The sequence below is a fragment of the Macaca fascicularis genome, chromosome 7 (assembly GCF_037993035.2).
Source record: "Macaca fascicularis isolate 582-1 chromosome 7, T2T-MFA8v1.1".
Classification (NCBI taxonomy): Eukaryota; Metazoa; Chordata; class Mammalia; order Primates; family Cercopithecidae; genus Macaca; species Macaca fascicularis.
The window spans coordinates 174,778,053-174,798,621 of NC_088381.1; the positions used below are offsets into that span (position 1 = coordinate 174,778,053).

At 39.8% G+C, this 20,569-nt stretch overlaps 1 long non-coding RNA gene and 1 gene segment (V, D, J or C); both read right to left on the bottom strand.

The window, feature by feature from the left end:
- LOC107126526 (uncharacterized) overlaps positions 1–20,569 on the bottom strand; it is a 444,698-nt gene that overhangs the window by 158,930 nt on the left and 265,199 nt on the right. The gene's annotated exons all lie outside the window — the stretch shown is intronic.
- Positions 10,297–12,412, bottom strand: LOC102127014 (immunoglobulin heavy variable 1-8-like). The segment is given in 2 exon segments: positions 10,297–12,225; positions 12,312–12,412. Coding segments are annotated over 2 exon segments (363 nt in total).

Genomic DNA, 20,569 nt, shown 5'->3' on the forward strand with positions numbered 1-20,569 from the left:
GTTGGCCATGCCAGGCTTGAACTCTTGAGCTCAGGTGATCTGCCTGCCTCGTCCTCCCAAAGTGCCGGGATTACAGGCCTCAACCACCATGCCTGGCCAAGATTAATATAACTATGTAATTTAACGATGTATTTGAAAAGCTCATGGTCATACAAACACACATACATAGACAACAGCCCAGCAAAGACACATACATGTGCCCATGCAAAAATGCATGTATATCTAAACATCAAACCAACACATCCATTTGTTTAGTATTACTCTAATTATTTAATTGAATTTAAATTGTGTTTGAAGTTTGAGGTTGTAGTACAAAATAATGTTTTTCTATGTGTATGTCTGTCTAGTCCAATATTAAAAGACAAATATATTTCAATACATGGTTTGGTAAAACTGAATGTAAATGCAATTCTTGGCAAATATGTCATTTAAATGTACAATGACATTTAATTTTAAACATCAGTCTGTTATTAATAAATAGAATAACTAATAAGTCAGACTTCACTTTTTAAATTGTATTACATTATTTGTTGAATTAACATTATGGTTTTAAACTAGGCAGGATAAAATTTGTTTATTTGAAAAGTTGTGAAAAAACGTTTTATTGGCTGAATATTCAATACAAACTCTAGTCCTTATTTGACAATATCCTTTATAATAGAGAACATCCAGCAATATGAAACTGAACACAGCCCATGCTTTCCAGGACTCACTCACAATGCCAGCTTCCTAGAGGGTGGTCTGAGAGGGTGCAAACACATGGGGATTTGGGCTTTATCATCAAAGCGCTAGAGAACCCCAGGGCTGAACACACAGAGGGCAGAAGTAGCTGTGGAGCCCACTCTGTGGTACTTAGGGAAAGCAAGAGATAGGAAGGGGGGGGTCTGTAGGGCCCTAGAAAAGGGTGAGGAGGACAGAGAGTCTGCATGTAGATAAGTATATTCTAAGAACGGTCATCCTCCTAAATTCGGTTGGCTTCAGTGACTATGAAGAGAAAGGAAGTGATTCACCACACATGGAGGATAGAAAGTAAAGGGACTTTCTGTTTCCTGCATGGAGACTGAGGAAGATAAAAGGCTTTCAAAGAAGAAAGGAAGGTGAAAAAACAGTCTGAAAAACAAGACATCAGAAGCCAACCAAGGTGGAGAACAAGAACAGTTAAAGTGCTGTTTAATTTCCACAAACAGCAGATGAAAAGAAAAGAAGAAACAAAATACCGTGAATATGCTGAATTAAAGTAAGAAAACATATGCAATTGTTTGACTATTACAGCACAAAACCACAAAACTCTATTATTTATGGAAACAGAGTTTGTATTGAGGATTCTCATTTTTTAAGGCTGGCTCACTCTGTTGCCCAGGCTGGAGTGCAGTGGCACAGTCATAGCTCACGGCAGCCTCAACCTCCCAGGCTTAGGAGGATCTCAAGCCTCAACCCTCCAAGTAGTTGGGACCGCAGGTAGCAACACACACAGATTTTTTTTTTTTTTAATAGAAAGGATCTCACTATGTTGCCAGGGTGTTGTTAAACTCCTGAACTCAAGTAATCTGCCTGCCTCAGCCTCCCAAAATCTCAAAATACTGGGGTTACAGGTGTGATTTTAAAAATTTTTCTATTTTAATGATAGTATTATTTCAAATGAATATAATATATAAGGAGTCTATTTTAAAAATTGTACTGAGAGGTCATTGCTAGTGTTATTTGGAAAATATTCAACATTAAAAGTTGAATTAAATCCCTGCTCTAAGTTAATGTTTTGTAGGTGAAAGAAACCATGGAGCTAAAAGGAAGAAATGGTGAGAGATCCTGGGGAAGACTTTTGCTTGACCGGGTCAAGAATCGCCAAGGTCTAAAAGAAAACCACAGCCTCCCAGGCTCCTGATGTGGAGCTGCCTCCTAAGAGAACCCTCATGAACTGAGCACCCCCTGGTGTCCTGAGCACCCCCTGGTGTCCTGAGCGTCCCCCTGGTGGTTCTGAGTGCCCCTTGGTGTCCTCGGGGCCCCCTCGTGTTTCTGAGCACCCCCTCGTGTCCTGAGAGCCCCCTGGGGGTCCTGAGCACTCCTTGGCGATCCTAAAAACCTCCTGGTGTCCTCAGCGCCCCCTGGTGGTTCTGAGGGCCCCCAGGTGTCCTGAGCGCCTCGTTGTTTCCTGAGCGCATCCTGGTGTCCTGAACGCCCCCTGGTGTCCGGAGCACCCCCTGGTGTCCTGAGCACCCCCTGGTGGTTCTCAGCGCCCCCTGCTGTCCTGAGCATCTTGTGCACTCCTGAGCTCACCTTTGTTGTCCTGAGCTTGCCTTTGTTGTCCTAAACACCCCCTGGTTTCCTGAGCGTCGCCTTGTTATACTGCGCGCCCCCTAGTGGTTGTGAGCAACATCTACCACGCAGTTCCCTCCTGTCTCCCTGCAGAAATTTTTGTGTCTGGGCTCACGCAGATGTTCCCTCTCCTGTGACCCTCACTGTAATACACGGCCTTGTCCTTGGCTTTCAGGTTGATCATTTTAAGGTAGACTGCACTTGAAAGGGTGTTGTTTGGGACTGTTAATTTATTTGTACTCATGGAGAGTAATCCTAAGAACTCCCACTTGTTCACTCACTGTTTCCACCCACAACAATCCCTGTCATGAAATCTGCTGCAACAAGCTCATGCTTTAGTCAGCAAAGGTGAATCCAGAGGATTTTCAGGAGAGTCTCAGAGAAATCCTGGACTATACCATGTTCCCTCTGACTCCACCAGTGAACTTCACACAGGACTTCTGCAAACACAGAGGAAGCCAACTGAGAAGAGCCCTATGAGGAGCAGCCACACCTGGACCTGATCCACAAGTGACTGTAATATTGAGCGTGATGAGAAGGGAATCCCACATCAGTGCAGACCCCATAGTGTGGACACTGAGGAAGGGAAGATACATGGGGTGGCTCCTTACCAGGGCCTGAAAGAATGGGGATGAGCTTCCTTTCATGAGGAGGGGAGGGGACACATTTCCATGTCTTTCTTTTTGTGGTCATGTGTGCACAACTCAACATTGCTCATCCATCCTGTGGTCTACATTTCAGGGAGGCCAAGGTCAAAGGATTCCTGGGTCTGGATGCACAGGGTTAATCTGCCCATTACTCTTTCTTATTCTCTAATGTGGACACTTTTGAGGAATCTTCCTGGTAGCAAACAATGTAGTTGTGCCATTTTGAGTGAGTTTCTTAATCCTGAGTTCTAATTTGATTGCTCTGTGACCTGAGAGACAGTTTGTTGTGATTTCTGTTCTTTTACATTTGACAAGATGTGCTTCACTTCCAATTTTGTAGTCAATTTTAGAATAAGTGTGATGTGGTGCTGAGAAGAATGTATATTCTGTTGATTTGAGGTGGAGAGTTCTGTAGATGTCTATTAGGTCTGCTTGGTGCAGAGCTGAGTTCAAGTCCTGGATATCCTTGTTAACTTTCTTTCTCGTTGATCTGTCTAATATTGACAATGGGGTGTTAAAGTCTCCCATTATTATTGTGTGGGAGTCTAAGTCTCTTTGTAGGTCTCTAAGGACTTGCTTTATGAATCTGGGTGCTCCTGTACTGGGTGCATATATATTTAGGATAGTTAGCTGTTCTTGTTGAATTGATTCTTTTACCATTATGTAATGGCCTTCTTTGTCTCTTTTGGTCTTTGTTGGTTTAAAGTCTGTTTTATCAGAGACTATGATTGCAACCCCTGTTTTTTGGGGGTTTTTTGCTTGTTTTTTTTTTGTTTTGTTTTGTTTTTTTGCTTTCCATTTGCTTGGTAGATCTTCCTCCATCCCTTTATTTTGAGCCTCTGTGTGTCTCTGCACGTCAGATGTGTCTCCTAAATACAGCACACTGATGGGTCTTGACTCTTTATCCAATTTGCCAGTCTGTGTCTTTTAATTGGGGCATTTAGCCCATTTACATTTAAGGTAAATATTGTTATGTGTGAATTTGATCCTCTCATTATGATGTTAGCTGTTTATTTTGCCCATTAATTGATGCAGTTTCTTCATAGCCTCAGTGACCTTTACCATTTGTCTGGTGCCAGTTGTTCCTTTCCATGTTTAGTGTTTCCTTCAGGAGCTCTTGTAAGGCAGGCCTGGTGGTGACAAAATCTCTCAGCATTTGCTTGCTTGTAAAGGATTTTATTTCTCCCTCACTTATGAAGCTTAGTTTGGCTGGAAATGAAATTCTTGGTTAGAAATTCTTTTCTTTAAGAATATTGATTATTGGCCCCCACTCTCTTCTGGCTTGGAGGGTTTCTGTTGAGAGATCCACTTTTAGTCTGATAGGCTTCCCTTTGTGGGTAACCCGACCTTTCTCTCTGGATGCCCTTAACACTTTTTCCTTCATTTCACCCTTGGTGAATCTGAGAATTATGTGTATTTGGGTTGCTCTTCTCAAAGAGTATCTTTGTGGTGTTCTCTGTATTTCCTGAATTTGAATGTTGGCCCGCCTTGCTAGGTCGTGGAAGTTCTCCTGGATCCTATCCTGGAGAGTCTAACTTGGTTCAATTCTCCCCGTCACATTCACGCACACCAATCAAATTTAGATTTGTTCTTTTCACAGAGTCCCATATTCCTTGGAGGTTTTGCTCATTCTTTTTACTCTTTTTTCTCTAAATTTGTCTTCTCACTTTATTTCACTAATTTGATCCTCAATCACTGATATCCTTTCTTCCACTTGATAAAATCAGGTACTGAAGCTTGTGCATGCATCACAAAATTCTCGTGGCATGGTTTTCGCCTCCCTCAGGTCATTTAAGGTCTTCTCTACACTGTTTATTCACATTAGCTATTCCTCTAACCTTTTTTTTCCAGGTTTTTAGCTTCCTTGTGATGGGTTAGAACATGCTCCTTTAGCTTGGAGAGATTTGTTATTACCGACCTTCAGAGGCCTACTTTCTGTCAATTCGTCAAAGTCATTCTCCATCCAGCTTTGTTCTGTTGCTGGTGAGGAGCTGCGATCCTTTGGAGAAGAGGTGCTCTGTTTTTTAAAATTCTCAGTTTTTCTGCTCTGGTTTCTGCCCATCTTTGTGGTTTTATCTAAGTTTGTTCTTTGATGTCGGTGACCTACAGATGGGGTTTTGGTGTGGATGTCCTTTTTGTTGATGTTGATGCTAGTCCTTTCTATTTGTTAGTTTTCCTTCTGACAGTCAGGTCCCTCAGCTGCAGGTCTGTTGGAGTTTGCTGGAAGTCTACTCCTGACCCCATTTGCCTGGCTATCACCAGCACGTAGGCAAAAGAAAGAAAGATCAGACTGTTACTGTGTCTATGTAGAAAGGGAAGACATAAGAAATTCCATTTTGACCTGTAAATTGAAAAACTGTTTTGCTGAGATGCTGTTAATTTGTAACTTTGCCCCAGCCACTTTGCCCCAACCTTGTGCTCACATAAACATGTGTTGTATGCAATCAAGGTTTAAGGGATCTAGGGCTGTGCAGGATGTGCCTTGTTAACAAAATGTTTATAAGCAGTATGCTTGCTAAAGGTCATCACCATTCTCTAGTCTCAATAAACCAGGGGCACAATGTACTGTGAAAAGTCGCAGGGAACTCTGTCTTGGAAAGCTGGGTATTGTCCAAGGTTTCTCCCCATGTCATAGTCTGAAATATGGCCTCGTGGGATGAGAAAAACCTGACCATCCCCCAGCCCAACACCCATAAAGGGTCTGTGCTGAGGTGGATTAGTAAAAGAGAAAAGACTCTTGCAGTTGAGATAGAGGAAGGCCACTGTCTCCTGCCTGCCCCTGGGAAATGAATGTCTAGGTATAAAACCTGATTGTACATTTGTTCAGTTCTGAGATGGGAAAAAAACTGCCCTATGGCGGGAGGCAAGACATGTTGGCAGCAATGCTGCTTTGTTATTCTTTACTCCACTGAGATGTTTGGGTGGAGAGAAACATAAATCTGGCCTACATGCACATCCAGGCATAGTACCTCCCTTTGAACTTAATTATGACATAGATTCCTTTGTTCACATGTTTTCTTGCTGACCTTCTCCCTGTTATCACCCTGCTCTCCTACTGCATTCCTTTTGCTGAGATAATGAAAATAATAATCCATAAAAATTGAGGGAACTCAGAGACCGGTGCCAGTGCAGGTCCTTAGTATGCTGAGTACCAGTCCCTTGGGCCCACTGTTGTTTCTCTATACTTTGTCTCTGTGTCTTATTTCTTTTATCAGTCTTTCGTACCATCTGACAAGATACACCCACAGGTGTGGAGGGGCAGGCCACCCCTTCACCAGCAGAGGCTGCAGAACAGCAAATATTGCAGAACAACAAATGTTGTTGCCTGATCCTTTGTCTGGAAGCTTTGTCCCAGAGGGACACCTGCCTGTATGAGGTGTCTGTTGGCCCCTACTGGGAGGTGTCTTCCAGTTAGGTTACATGGGGTTCGGAGACAAACTTGAGGAGGCGGTCTATCCCTGATCAGAGCTCAAATGCCATGCTTGGAGTACCAATGCTCTGTTCAGAGCTCTCATACAGCGATGTTTAAGTCTGCAGAAGTTTCTGCTGCCTTTTGTTCGGCTATGACTTGCCCACAGAGGTGGAGTCTACAGACAGAGTAGGCCTTGCTGAGCTGAGGTAAGCTCCATCCAGTTCGAGCTTCCCAGTGCGGTGGCTTATGCCTGTTATCCCGGCACTTTGGGAGGCCAAGGCCTGGGCAACAACAGTGAAACTCCATCAAAATAAATAAATAAATAAATAAATAAATAAATAAATAAATAAATAAAGCTGAGAGGATTGAGGGGATTTCTATGCAAAGTGTGGATGGTGTGTTTTAATTTCTCCTTGCTAAATGTAGTATAATGTCAGAGGAGACAGATAAAGAGGAAACTATTAGAAAATGTGGAATCAGATATTTTATAAATAAAGAAGGTTCTCACATCTTCTGGAAACCCCATAAACTTTTTAAAAATGAAGGAACTTTAAGATATATTTCTACAGTCTAGATACATGACTAATGTATATTTGGATTTAAGTGCAAGAAGAGATCCACAGAAGATGAAAATTCTGCAGCAGCTCATTTGCCAAATAGGCAGTTTTACACCAGTTTGTAATTTTGCCTAAGATTCAAAAGATAAACTCCAGAGAGATCCAAATAAGAAATTATAATATTTCAATGTTAGACAACTGGTTGAGAGAAGCTTGAACTAACATTATTTTGATGAATCATAGCTGAATAATAAAACTGTGTTGAATGGTGCACCTATTCAAGAGGCTGCTTGAGTAAATAGTTTCTACCTCCCCTACTTAGGAATCCTGGCACAAACCAACATGCTCTAAAACCTGGGGCCAGTAAGAACAGAGACAGAAGTTTGAACATTATGAAGTCATTATGAAGTTTCGAGAGATCCACAATCACTGATGGGGTGATTGGTGAGGGTGGTCTCTATGAGCCTAGGCTTAGGCTTGGAAGAGTGCAGCTCTTTGTTATGATGAACAAAGAGCTGTTTGTTTTGATGAGTAGATGGCAACAGAGACAGTCAAAGAAAATGAAGAAACGGGGTAACATGGTCCAGAGGGACAATATAAAGCTCCAGAAACTGGCATCAATGAATATTAAAACATATAGATTTCCTGGCAGAAAATTTAAATATTAGAATCATGTTAATAAGCTAGTGGCAGCATGCAAGAACACTGCGAGAATTTTAACAGACATAAAAAAAACGTAAAAAGTACTAAAAAAAATTGTTGTTGAAGAATGCAAGTCAGCCAAAAATTGTAACAGAGCACACTGTAGGAGAGGCTCAGGCTTTCCTTTCCCCTAGAGGAGGTAGCCCTGCAATTTCCCTAGACATGAATCACTGTTGCCTCCCGCCTGCCTTCTAGATTCTCCCCAGAGATTTCCCGGACTCCAGAGTTCATGTTCTCACATGTTGAGCGACTTCGGGTTAAAACACACCTGAAACACTGAGTGGCTGTTGTCCTTGATCACTTGATCATCATCTGCATTTTAGTTGATGTGATTTTTTTTTTTTTTTACTTCAGTTTGAAGGAAAGAAAACAAATCTATAGACTCTACCTAGGTCAGAATTACTTCTCTCTCTTTCACTCGGTAGCTGTGAATGTAGCCCCAAATATGATATGGATCAATAAACACTGCAGCTCTTACAACACTTTCTTGGTCAGCTGTTCCAACAGTATGAGGACCACAGTAGCACAATTATTTTATGGGACTAATTCTGTACATACTGGAGACACATTTCTTCTTATGTACCAGGACCTCCAGTCCATTGCAGCCTATGATTATGGAGAAGGAAAGAAACATTCTTCAAATTTTCATCATACATGTGGCAAGAGAAACTGGTATTTCTGTCCACTGGTTTCTAGACGCAGGTATTGTAGCTCCTGGCCACGGGACACTGTAGTGTTCTCTGTTTGGGGGCATTTAAGCATCCTGGATAATAGCATTATCCCCAGAATGGACCGTCTTTGAAGATTAAATTTCCTTCTATAAAACAATGGCATGAAATACCTGATGTGTATCTCACATCAGACTGTGGAGACTTAAGTCAGCCCTTCCATTGTTTTACTGGGGTCTTTGCTTCTGGGCAAATGTGAAGGAGCAAGAACTGCTGGATCTCAGACTCATGTTCCTGTGATCACATCTCCTATCCCTTAACTATAGCTACATTCCCTCATGTCAGAACACATTATGCAGTGTCTCATTCTAGGAATAAGATATTCAGTAACTTGGACAGTGGCACTAGTAACTTCTCTATCATTAAAAAAAACCATGTGTAGGTAAAAGTTAATTCTTCTAAGTATAAATTGCTACTTATCAGGTTTGGGCTTTAATTTTTTCAAATTGTCTCCATATGACTGGTTAGTATCCTTATACGGAGTAATTTTTTTAGACAAATGTGATATCACTATCAGTTCAGGCACTTGGGGAGAGGTGCTGGTCACAACTTAGCTCCAAGCTAAGTTGGAGATATCTGGACTTAGTCTTCATTGCACATTTTAGGGAAAGCTCTGATATAAAGAGAGTGGACACTGTCACTTATGTAGCAGTATGGATTAAACTGCAGAAGATCATCATACTATGAGGTCTCCATACCCTTTTACACAGCAGAGTACATTTCCCTTGCTTTCAGCTGCCTGCTTTCTTACATTAAATATTACTGCATGTACTTTTACTTTACATTGTTTTCTATTCTAAGCTATTGCCTGCTTAGTTAATTAAAGTAAGCATCAGTAAATTGTAAAACTAACAGTCAATTACCTGTACAACTAACATCAAATGGGCGTGGTGAATAAGCCAAGTAGAGATACCAGAAAACAAAACTCATAAAGACACACCTTGTGTGAGTTTAGACTTGTCAGTGAGCACAGAAGATGTGACGAGCTTGTGTTCACTTTTACATGAAGCAAGTCAATTAGGCCAGGCGCGGTGGCTCAAGCCTGTAATCCCAGCACTTTGGGAGGCCGAGACGGGTGGATCACGAGGTCAGGAGATCGAGACCATCCTGGCTAACACGGTGAAACCCCGTCTCCACTAAAAAATTCAAAAAATTAGCCGGGCGAGGTGGCGGCGCCTGTAGTCCCAGCTACTCGGGAGGCTGAGGCAGGAGAATGGCGGGAACCCGGGAGGCGGAGCTTGCAGTGAGCTGAGATCCGGCCATTGCACTCCAGCCTGGGCGGCAGAGCGAGACTCCGTCTCAAAAACAAACAAAAAAAAAGAAAGTCAATTATATTTGACATCCAGAAGGCTGGTCACTCCTGTAAGAGAAATATATAGAGTGATCTACGTAACTCAGAAATTAGAAAGTGACAAAGTCACAAACTTGCAAAACCAGCAGACATTCAGTGTATTCACTATTCGGCTCTATTTCTTCAGGAAAATAGATGTCCCATGGAGAACAGGACAAGTAGTTTTACGCTGATTCTCCTGGGAAGTTGCTAATGAAATCACTCAGGGGATGCTCTGACACAGGACTGTGAGGAGGACGCTGATCCCTGGTGGTCGCTGTCAGCAACACAGGATGCTCAACCCTGGTGGGTGCCTTTGTTACTGTTTTGTTCACAAGAGATTTTAAGCTGTGACGTGCTGCGTGCAGGTGAGTTTTTAAAATAACATGAGCACACTTATCAACCACATTCCACTGATGAGAACTGTTTACACAGAGAGCCAGGGATGAGCTGGGAAGAGGAAGGGGCTGGGGAAGATCATCCATAGAAGGACACATCCAGCCTGCTTGAACTCCTTGTGAAGGAGGGTTTCAATGTTTGCCCTCAGCTAATCGGTGGTATTTCAAGACCTTCACAGGCTTCCAGAAAAAGAGTTTTCATGAACGAATGCCCATACGTTACTCAGAGTTGTATTTTTTCATATTTATTCTTCCCCTCTAGGCAGCACCGCAGCAGGGTGTTCTCAGAATTCTCCCTGATCCTTCTTGAGTTCCTGGTGCAGCTCCTGGAGGAAAAGCCTGCATGGGGGAGGGAGCCCTTCTCATGTGCAGCCCTGAGGCTGTCCCGTCCCCTCACCCGCCACTGCCCTTCAGTCACTTGGTAAACATTTCTGAGCTAATCTTCCTGAAACGTGTGGTTTTGGGCAGTATATTCACCAGGTAATAAACTCCTTAAGCTCTGTTTATTTCAGCAGAGACCTATCGATTTCTGGGGCACAGGTTTGTTCTGAGTGTGTGGCAGTGGATAATTAGTGAGAGGAGGTTTACGTTCATCTTGTCGTCTCCCACAGTGCACCCTCAATGGGGTTGGCACCCACAGGCAAGCAGATGGACTTGCTCAGCTGGAGGATGACAAACATTTTCATAACCTGTGACCTCAGAGGTGCTCTTTCCCTGCAAGACCAGTTGTGATCATGCCTCTGGCTAATGTGCACTCATCAAGGGCGAGCAGTGCCCACCTCTGTGAGGGCTCCCTTCAGGTGCCCGCCCACTTTCTAAATGGAAGCTTTTGTTCCTGCCTGTGTCCCATACATGTGTTTGCATTCGCTGCACAGATCGTCTTATTCAGACCCACCACCCAGGAGCTTACAGTGTACCTAATCCAACTCTATGCCCTTATACATGGAGTCTCTCATTGCCAGGGTTTCTCATGAAAGGATGTTCATTATGTGATACACCAGAACTTGCTGGACTTTTACAGACATGAACCTGCCTCTAAAAGCTTAAAAATCTTACTCTCTTGGAAGGAACTCTGTAAACTGGAAGTAAGATAAGTGCTAAATTAGTACATGTTTTGTGGTTTTTTGAAGAAAGGGTTCAAATAGTAAGAGCTTCACTCACTTTCCCTCTGACTAGTATCATCTCCTAAAAAGCCACTGAAAATACCTGTGGTGCTCCGAGATAATTTAGGCTTGATATATTAGGGGATCACCAAAAACGAAAGAACCAACTGTCCTTGTAGATTCATTCATTGCAACTGATTTGTGCCTGTGGTCCTGGATGGTCATGGTGGAGGAGGGTGTGCCTGTGTAGGGCAGGGATTCATGGGAAATCTCACACCTTCTGTGGAATTTCTTTGTAATCCTAAAACTGCTCTAAAAATAATTTTATATAAATTTATAAAGAGTGACAGAAACATTTGAAAGAAATTTTTACCAGTTTTTAATAATCATACTTACTCCTACTACTTGATCAAATAACCTTGCACTAAACCATGTATTCATCTAATTTGAAAACTTGTTCACAGTGGCACCTTCATGGAATGTTTGTATCAACTTTATTGAGCGTGGATTTCCGACTCTGTGAATTTGGCTTATATGATGACTCTTGAATGGAATGTATCTCTTACAATTAGAGTGTTACTTGCTTCTGTTGTTCTTTTTTCTTAAATATGTAACCCATATTCAAAACAGCCTTAAAACTAGTGACCCCTGTCATCTCCTCAGCCCCGCACAGCTGCCTTCTCCCTCAGGGTTTCTGACACTCTCAGGATGTGGGTTTTCACACTGTGCCTCTTGCACAGTAATACACGGCCGTGTCCTCAGATCTCAGGCTGTTCAGCTCCATGTAGGCTGTACTCGTGGACGTGTCCCTGGTCATGGTGACTCTGCCCTGGAACTTCTGTGCGTAGCCTGTATTACCATTGCTAGGGTTAATCCATCCCATCCACTCAAGCACTTGTCCAGGGGCCTGTCTCACCCAGTTTATATAGTAGCTGGTAAAGGTGTAACCAGAAGCTTTGCAGGAGAGCTTCACTGAGGTCCCAGGCTTCTTCACCTCAGCCCCGGATTGCACCAGCTGGACCTGAGACTGGGCACCTATGGAGAGGACACAGGAGTGAGTAAAATCCTCTTTGACTGAACCAGGATTCCTTCCACAGTGTTAAGGCTAGGAAGCTGCTTACCTGTAGCTGCTGCCACAAGGAAGAGGATCCTCCAGGTCCAGTCCATGGTGAGGAGCTGCAGTTCCAGGGTTTTCTCCAGAGGAGGAATATGGTTGTTGAGTGATGCTCTGAAGGCACCAGTAGATTTATATGTATCTCAGAGGAGCTCAGGTTATTTGCATATTCATGAGGCAAGGTATTTCACAGCTCAAAGCCTGATCTAGGATGAGAAAAATACACAGATGCCACATCAGCCACACAAGAGTGGGATGCTGAGGGACCAAGCCCAAATCCTGCTTGAGGGAATGTACCCCCTGCCCCATTTCTAAGCTTTTTGTGGACAGCACTCTTCCTAATGAAGAACAATCCCCACTCCCAGGATGTGCTCCTCACTGTGAATCCACATTTTATTGGCATAGAGATTACCTCGATTGTTTCTGGGACCATCGCTGTCTCTGACATTGAGCAGGCACCTTGACTCCATCCTGGTCCCAGGGTCCTTAGGGACAGTCAGAGCTCACTGGTAACTCTGAATAAGTGGCCACTAGTTATCCCACATGAGCGTCCAGCAGGCCCCATGGAGCGTTCCGAGATCTGCTGGGCACTCCCAAGACAGAGTCCCCAGCACCTGCCTGAGAGTCCTGAGCTCCCAGACCCTTCAGTGGAAAGAGTCTTGGTTGACAGATTTGCCCTGTGATGTGTGATTGGCTCTGAGTTTTCCCTCCCACTGAGAGTAGGAAGCAGGAGTTGAAATGGAAATAGGAATTTGAATTTATTGATAAACTCATAAATCCAAAATAAATACTAAGTAATTTGTGTTTTGAATAAGTTTGGGTTTTATCTCAAACTCCATTAAATGGAATTACTTGAAGTCTTTACATACTTTTAGTTCATATCCATAGATGGTCATCTTTACATGTTGATTTCTGATCCACATGGTCTGTGCACCTGCCACACTCTCAAATCCACCACTGCCAAGTCAAATACACAGCGTAGGAAACATTACTTAGCTCTGAAATCTGAATGTCTTATTCATAGGAACATAGTGTATCCCACAGTTATGTACCCATCAAATTAATAAACCATCCATATCCTTCATATTCTCACTGTTAAGATATTTATTATCATAGAATCTCACTTTTACATAGAGTTCTCTTGGCTTTATTGAGTGATATAAATGGTCTATATGAAATAGGATATTTAAAGGCATATTAGCAACTTGTTGAACACTTATTATAGAATGATTTCTTGAGTAAGGCTCAGGCCCTGAGAGAATATTTCTCATTATTTATCTTCAACAAATAAGTGAGAACATACAGTGTCTGATTTTCTGTTCCTAAATTAGTTTGCAAAGAGTAATGACCTCCAGTTCCCTCATGTTCCTACAAAGGACATAATTTCATTATTTTCTTAGCTGCATAGTATTCCGTGGTTCTATGTACCACATTTTTCTCTATCCATTCTGCCACTATGAGCATTTAGGTAATTCCATGTGTATGCTATTGTGAATAGTGCTGCAGTGAACCTACATGTTTACATTCCTTTAGGTGTCTGTCCAGCTGTGGGATTGCTGGGTCAAATGAAACTTCGGTTTTAGGTTATTGGAGGGATCACCACACTGCTTTCCACAATTTATATTACTACAAAAAGTGTATAAATATTCCCTTTTTCTTGCAACCTTAGCAGCATCTGTTATTACATTTTTTAAGATTACCCATTCTGACTGATGTGAGATGGTACCTCACTGTAGTTTTAATACGTGTTTCTCCAATGATAGTGATATTCAGCATGTTTTCCTATGCTATTTGGCCACACGTAGGTCTTTTTGTAAATGTGTTTTCATGTCCTTTGACCACTTTTTCTTTCTTGTATATTTGTTTAATTCCATGTATATTGTAAATGTTAGACCTTTGTCAGATGTATAGGTGGCAAATACTTTACTTCCCATTCTACAGGTTGCCTGTTTACTCTGTTGATAGTATATCTTGCTATGCAGAAGCTCTTTAGTTTACTTAGGTCCCATTTGTCAATTTTTGATTTTGTTAAAATTGCTTCTATCATTTTCAGAATAAAGTCTTTGCCAGTTCTTATGTACTAAATTGTATTGCCTATGGTGTTATCCAGAGTTTCTATAGTCTCAGGTTTTACATTTAGATCTTTAATCCACATATTATCATTTTTTCAACTGATGCTGAAAAAGCATTTGATGAAATTCAACATCCTCTCAGGAAAAAATAAATAAAAATGGGTATAGAAAGAACACATCTCGACATAATAAAAAGTTGTGTTCCAGAGACTTTCAGGTAGTATTATAATGAATGAGCAATAACTAAAAGTCTTTTCTCTAAGATCTGGAAAGTGACAAATTTCCCACTTTAACCACTGGTAAACCGTAAACCCTTCTGCAGCCACCATAGCCGGCTCTTACCTGCACGAGCCACCTACTGGCCTGGTGTTCAAACTGCATGACCTAATACAAAGCCGCTACCACCAGTGTACAGCAGTTGAAAATGGGATTAGCTTCTCAATACTTCTGTGATTCCAGCTCCGCAAAAGACCACGGGCCTGCTCACATGCTCAGTATGTTACTACTAAAGCTTGAATTTGGAAAAGGCACAACACTAAAACTATTAATAACAAAATAAATCACACTGAGTAGATGCCCCTCACCTGGCCATTTCCTTCACGGCTGGTGCTTTTGCTTGCCAGACTGAGTGGTTCATGTTTGTCCCCCTCTCAGGAGCTCAGCAGAGAACTCAGGTTACTGCGCATTTCATAGACTAGCCCATTGCCTGAGGCAACGGAGAGCTTCTCCCTGTGCACAGATATCGAGCATGTACTCATCTGCTTCTCCCGCAGTCAGCTCAAATCCGTAAGGCCACCTACTAACGTGAAGGGTAAACTTAACAACCCAATATAAGATCTGCTGAAACAAATGCATCCCAAATGAGAAACAGTTCCTGAGGCCTCCACTGTCTAGGACCTGCAGGAGGCAGTGAGCCTGCTCACAGGCCCAGTACATTGTTTTACAACCATCATTTCAGAAAGCCACTAAATAATGACCATCTATAGACAAGAAACAATTACAGAGTCTTTGCCACTGAGTAAATCAAGAACCAAATAAAAAGACCCACCCAATATGCATGATATTCACATTCTAAAGGAACGAAATTTTCATTAAAATCAAAATAAGTTCAAAAATAGTAAGAGATAGTTTAGCCAATGAAAAGCAAACAGATAAGCAATTCTGGAAGTATGAAAAAGCAGAATTACAAGACCCCGGATATCACCTTAGCTTTCCAGCAATAGAATCTAAACAACATGATATATTTGAAATCTCAGATAAGTAATTCAAAATGTTTATTTTAAAGAAGCTCAATTAAATCCAAAAGAGAGTTGAGAACCAACACAAATAAATTAGAACCACTCAGGCCAGGCATTGTGGCTCATCCCTGTAATCCTGGCACTTTGGGAGGCCGAGGAGGGGGGGATCGTGAGGTCAGAAGTTCCAGACCAGTCTGGCCGATATAGTCAAACCCCATCTCTACTAAAAATACAAACCATTGACTTGGTGTGGTGGTGTGTGCCTGTAATCTCAGCTACTCAGGAGGCTGAGGCAGAATTGCAAGAACCTGGGAGGAGGAGGTTGCAGTGAGCCAAGATCACACCATTGCACTCCTGTCCAGGTGACACTGCAAGACTCTGTGTCAAAAAACAAAACAACAAAAATCAGAACAATTCAAGATTTACTTAAGATTTTGATTTTTAAAAAATGATCTTCAGGGAATGAAAACTTCATTGAATTATAATTAGAAAATACAGTTTAAAACTTTAACAAAGGACTACACTAAAGTGAAGAAAGAACATCAAACCTAACAGACAGATATTTCAAATTAACCCAGTCAGATAAAAATGAACAAAATCATTGGGAAGTATAGGATTATGTAAAACAATTGAAACAGTGGATCGTGGATATTCCTGAGGGAGAAAATTAGTAAAAATTTTTAGAAGACCAAATTGATGAAATAATTGAGGAAAATATCCCTAGTCTTGCTAGAGATTTTCACATGCAGATAAAAGAAGTTCAGAAAACTCCATGACAAGACACTGGAAAACAGACGTAACCAGGATCTACAGTCCTCAGACTATCTAAAGGAAATAGGAAGAAAAACATTCTAAAATTCACAAAAAAGTGTCTATTTATCTAAAATTCTATTAAACTAACAATGTACTTCTCAGCATAAACTTATAAGATAGAAAAGATTGGACTCTCAATTTCAGACTATTTAAAGAAAAAATAAAGGAAAAAAATTCTATGTCAATAATTCATTTTGTATCCTGCTAAACCAAGCTTCATAAATGAAGGAGAAATAAAGTATTTCTAAGGTAAGAAAATGCTAAGGACATTTATTTACACTAGACCAGAACTACAAGAAATGCTCAAGGGAGTCCAAATATGGAAGCCATAGGTCAATACTCACCATCATAAACAACACAAAATTATAAAATTCACTCATAAAACTATTACACAATTAAGACTACAAAGCCACTAGTTAATAATTAACATAACAACAGGAGCCAAACTTCACATATCACATTGGTAGAAAGAATAAAAAAGAGTTTTGAAATTCATGCTGCTGACATGAAACTCCCTTAATTGGTAAAAACACATAGATTCAAGATCAAGAGGGTGAAAAAAGAGATTTCATGGAAATAGAAACCAAAAGCAAGCAAGAGTAACTATGCTTATATCATATAAAACAAACTTTCAGTAAACATCAGTAAAGACAAAGAAAGTCATTACATAATGATAAAATGATTGATTAAAAATACCAATTCTAAATATGTGCTCTACACCAGAAAACCCATGTTCATAAAACAAATACTATTAGACCTAAGGAAGAACATAGATAACAATACAATTGTGATGGACTTCAATGCCCATCTGACAATCTAGACAAATCATTGAGACAGAAAATCAACAAGGAAACATTAGACTTAAATTGGACTCTAGACCAAATAAACCTAAAAGATATTAACAGAACATTCAATTCTGATGACTGCAGAATATACATTATTCCCATTAGCAAGGAATATTTTCTAAGATGGATTACATACTATGCCAGAAATAAAAGTTTCAGTAACTTTTTAAAAAAATGAATTATCTTCTCAGACCACAGTAATACAAAGCTAGAAATCAAACCCTAGAAGAATACTCAAAATTACACACACACACACATGAAAATTAAACATCCTGCTACTGAATGAAATTTGGGTCAACGATAAAATTAAAAAGGATATTGTAACATGCTTTGAAATGTATAAAAATAGACAAACAGCATACCAAAACCTTTGCAGCAAAAACCTGTGCTAAAGGGGAAGATTATAGTGTTAAATGACCTCATCAAAAAGATATAAAGATTACAAATTAACAACCTAACATTACATACCAAAGAATTAGAAAAACCACAACAAACTAAACACACAGTAGAAGAAAACAAATAACAAAGACCAGAGCAGAACTAGATAAAGTTAAGAACCAAGAAATACAAAGAACCAACAAAATAAAACATTGGGCTTTTGAGATGATAAAACTTACAGACCACTAGCTAGATTAGGCAAGTAAAGTAGACAGACAATTTAAATAAGCAGAATGAGAAACAAAAAAGAAAAGATTACAACTGATGCCATAGAAATATAAATGATCAACATAGACTACTATGAACATCTCCAGGCTAACAAACTAGAAAATTTAGGGTGAACAGATCAATGTCTGAAAACATGCAATCTCCCAAGATTGAAACAGGAAGAAATAAAAATCCTGAAGAGACCAACAAAAATTAGTGATATTCAAGCAGTAATTTTAAGAAGTCTCAACAAAGAAGCCCTAAAACAGATGATTTTAAACGGTGAATTCTGCCCAATATACAAAAAGATCTGCTAGCAATTCTACCGAAACTTTTTCAAAAAGTTGACTAAAGGGTGTTTCTCCCTAATTCATTCCACAAAGCCACTAACAGCCTGATACTACCTCCATGCCAGGACCCAAAAAGGAATACTACAGATCAATATCACTGATGACTATAGATGTAAAAATCCTCAACAAGACACAAGAAAATGGAATCCAATCACATATCAAAAAGATAAAATGCCACAATCTACTAAGTTTTGTTTCAGGGATGCAAGGATGGCTCAACATTCATGTATCAATAACTGTGATCCACCACATAAACAAAATTCAAAACAAAAAACATATAATCATGTCAATAGGTCAAAAAAAAAAGCATTTGATAACATTTAGGATTTCTTTATGATAAAAACCCTCAACGAACTTAAAATAGAAGGAAAACATACCTCAAATGAATAAAAGCCATATATGGCATACTCACACACACATTATACTGAAGAGGAATATGTGGAAAGCATTCCTCCTAAGACTCAGAACATGTCAAGGATGCCTACTTTCACCACTCTTAATCAATATAGAACTTGAAATCCTGGCCAGAGTAGTCAGGCAGGAGAAAGAAATAAAGACACCCAAATTGGAAAAGGGAAAGTCAGATTATTTTGTGTTTACTGGTAATATGATTTTGCACTTAAAAAACTAATATTCTTTAGAAATACTCCTAGAATTGATGTATTAATTCAGCAAAGTTTTAAAACGATGGAAAAACATACAAAAGATAGTACTATTTTTATACACACCTAACAAGAAGAGAACCATAGATGCGTGGAACAGAATAGATATATCAGAAATACAGTCACAAGCCTGCAGCCAACTGACTGTGACCAAGTAGACAAAAAGCATATCCTGGGAAAATGTCACCTTGTTCAATAAATAGTGCGGGAAAAACTGAAAGGCTATTTGCAGAAGAATAAAACTGGACCCATATCTCTCACTATGTACAGAAGTTAAGCCAAAACCTATAAAATACTTAACTGGGACACCTGAGAGTCGACGGTTGTAGATGAAATCCCAGGAAATGTTTTCCTGGACATTGTCCTAGGCAAAGAATTCATGACTACAACCTTAAAAGTAAATAGTACTAAACCAAAATAGACAGTTTAGACTTAATACAAATAAGCAAAGCATGTGCTCAGCAAAAATAAAAAAATCAATAAAGTTAACAGAAACCTACAGAATGATGAAAAAATTTGTAAACACTACATCTGACAAAGAACTAATATTTGGAATGTGCAAGAAACAAATACAACACAAGAAAACACAAATAACCTCATTTAAAAGAGCAAATAACAGACATTTATTTTTCAAAACAGGACATAAAAATCATCAACCAGCATATGAAAAAACAATCAATGGCATTAATCATCACAGAAATGCAATTTAAAGTCACAATGAGAAACCATATTAAACCAGTCAGACTAGCTATTATTAAAAAGTTAAAAATAAAAACTAAACTGAACATAAACAGATGTTGGTGAGGATACAGAGAAACAGTAGTGCATATACGCTGTTGGAGACAATGTAAATTAGTACAAGCTATATGGAAAACAGTATGGAAACTTCTCAAGGAACTAATAATCGAACTAATATTTGATTCCACAACCCCACTACTTGGTATCGGCTCAAAGGAAAATAAATTTTATATTAGACAGATGCCTGCATTTATGTTTCCTGTTGCGTTATTCACAGTAGCACATATATGGTACCAAACTTAGTGTCTATTTATTATGATTAGATACAGAAAACATGTTGTATATGTATATGTAGATATATATATAAACTTACACACCCTCGCAAATACACTATATATATTTGTGAATATATATGTACACACATTTAATTACTACTCAATAAAAAATGAAATTATGTATTTTACAGTAGCTTGGATGAAACTTTAGACCACCGTCTTAAGTCAAATAACTCAGAAAAGTTGAATACCACATGTTCTCACTTACGTAAATAAGAACTAAATAATATGTACGCATGAATATAGAGTGTGGAATAATAAATATTGGAGACTTGGTGGTCTGGAGGGTGAGAGCAGTGTGTGGGATGAGAAAATACTTAATGAGTACAACATACACTATCCAGATGATGACTCCCCTTAAAGCACTGACTTCATCACTAAACAATATATCCATGTAACAAAATTGCACTTTCTCCCATGAATTTATACAAATACAAAGATAAGTGGATGCATATTCCAAGTTATAATTAACCCATATTAGAATGTCTTACACATACAGCATTACAACTTCTTTATTTGGAGTGTTCTACTTTTTTTCACTTAGAAGAGAAAGGCAATCTCAATTCT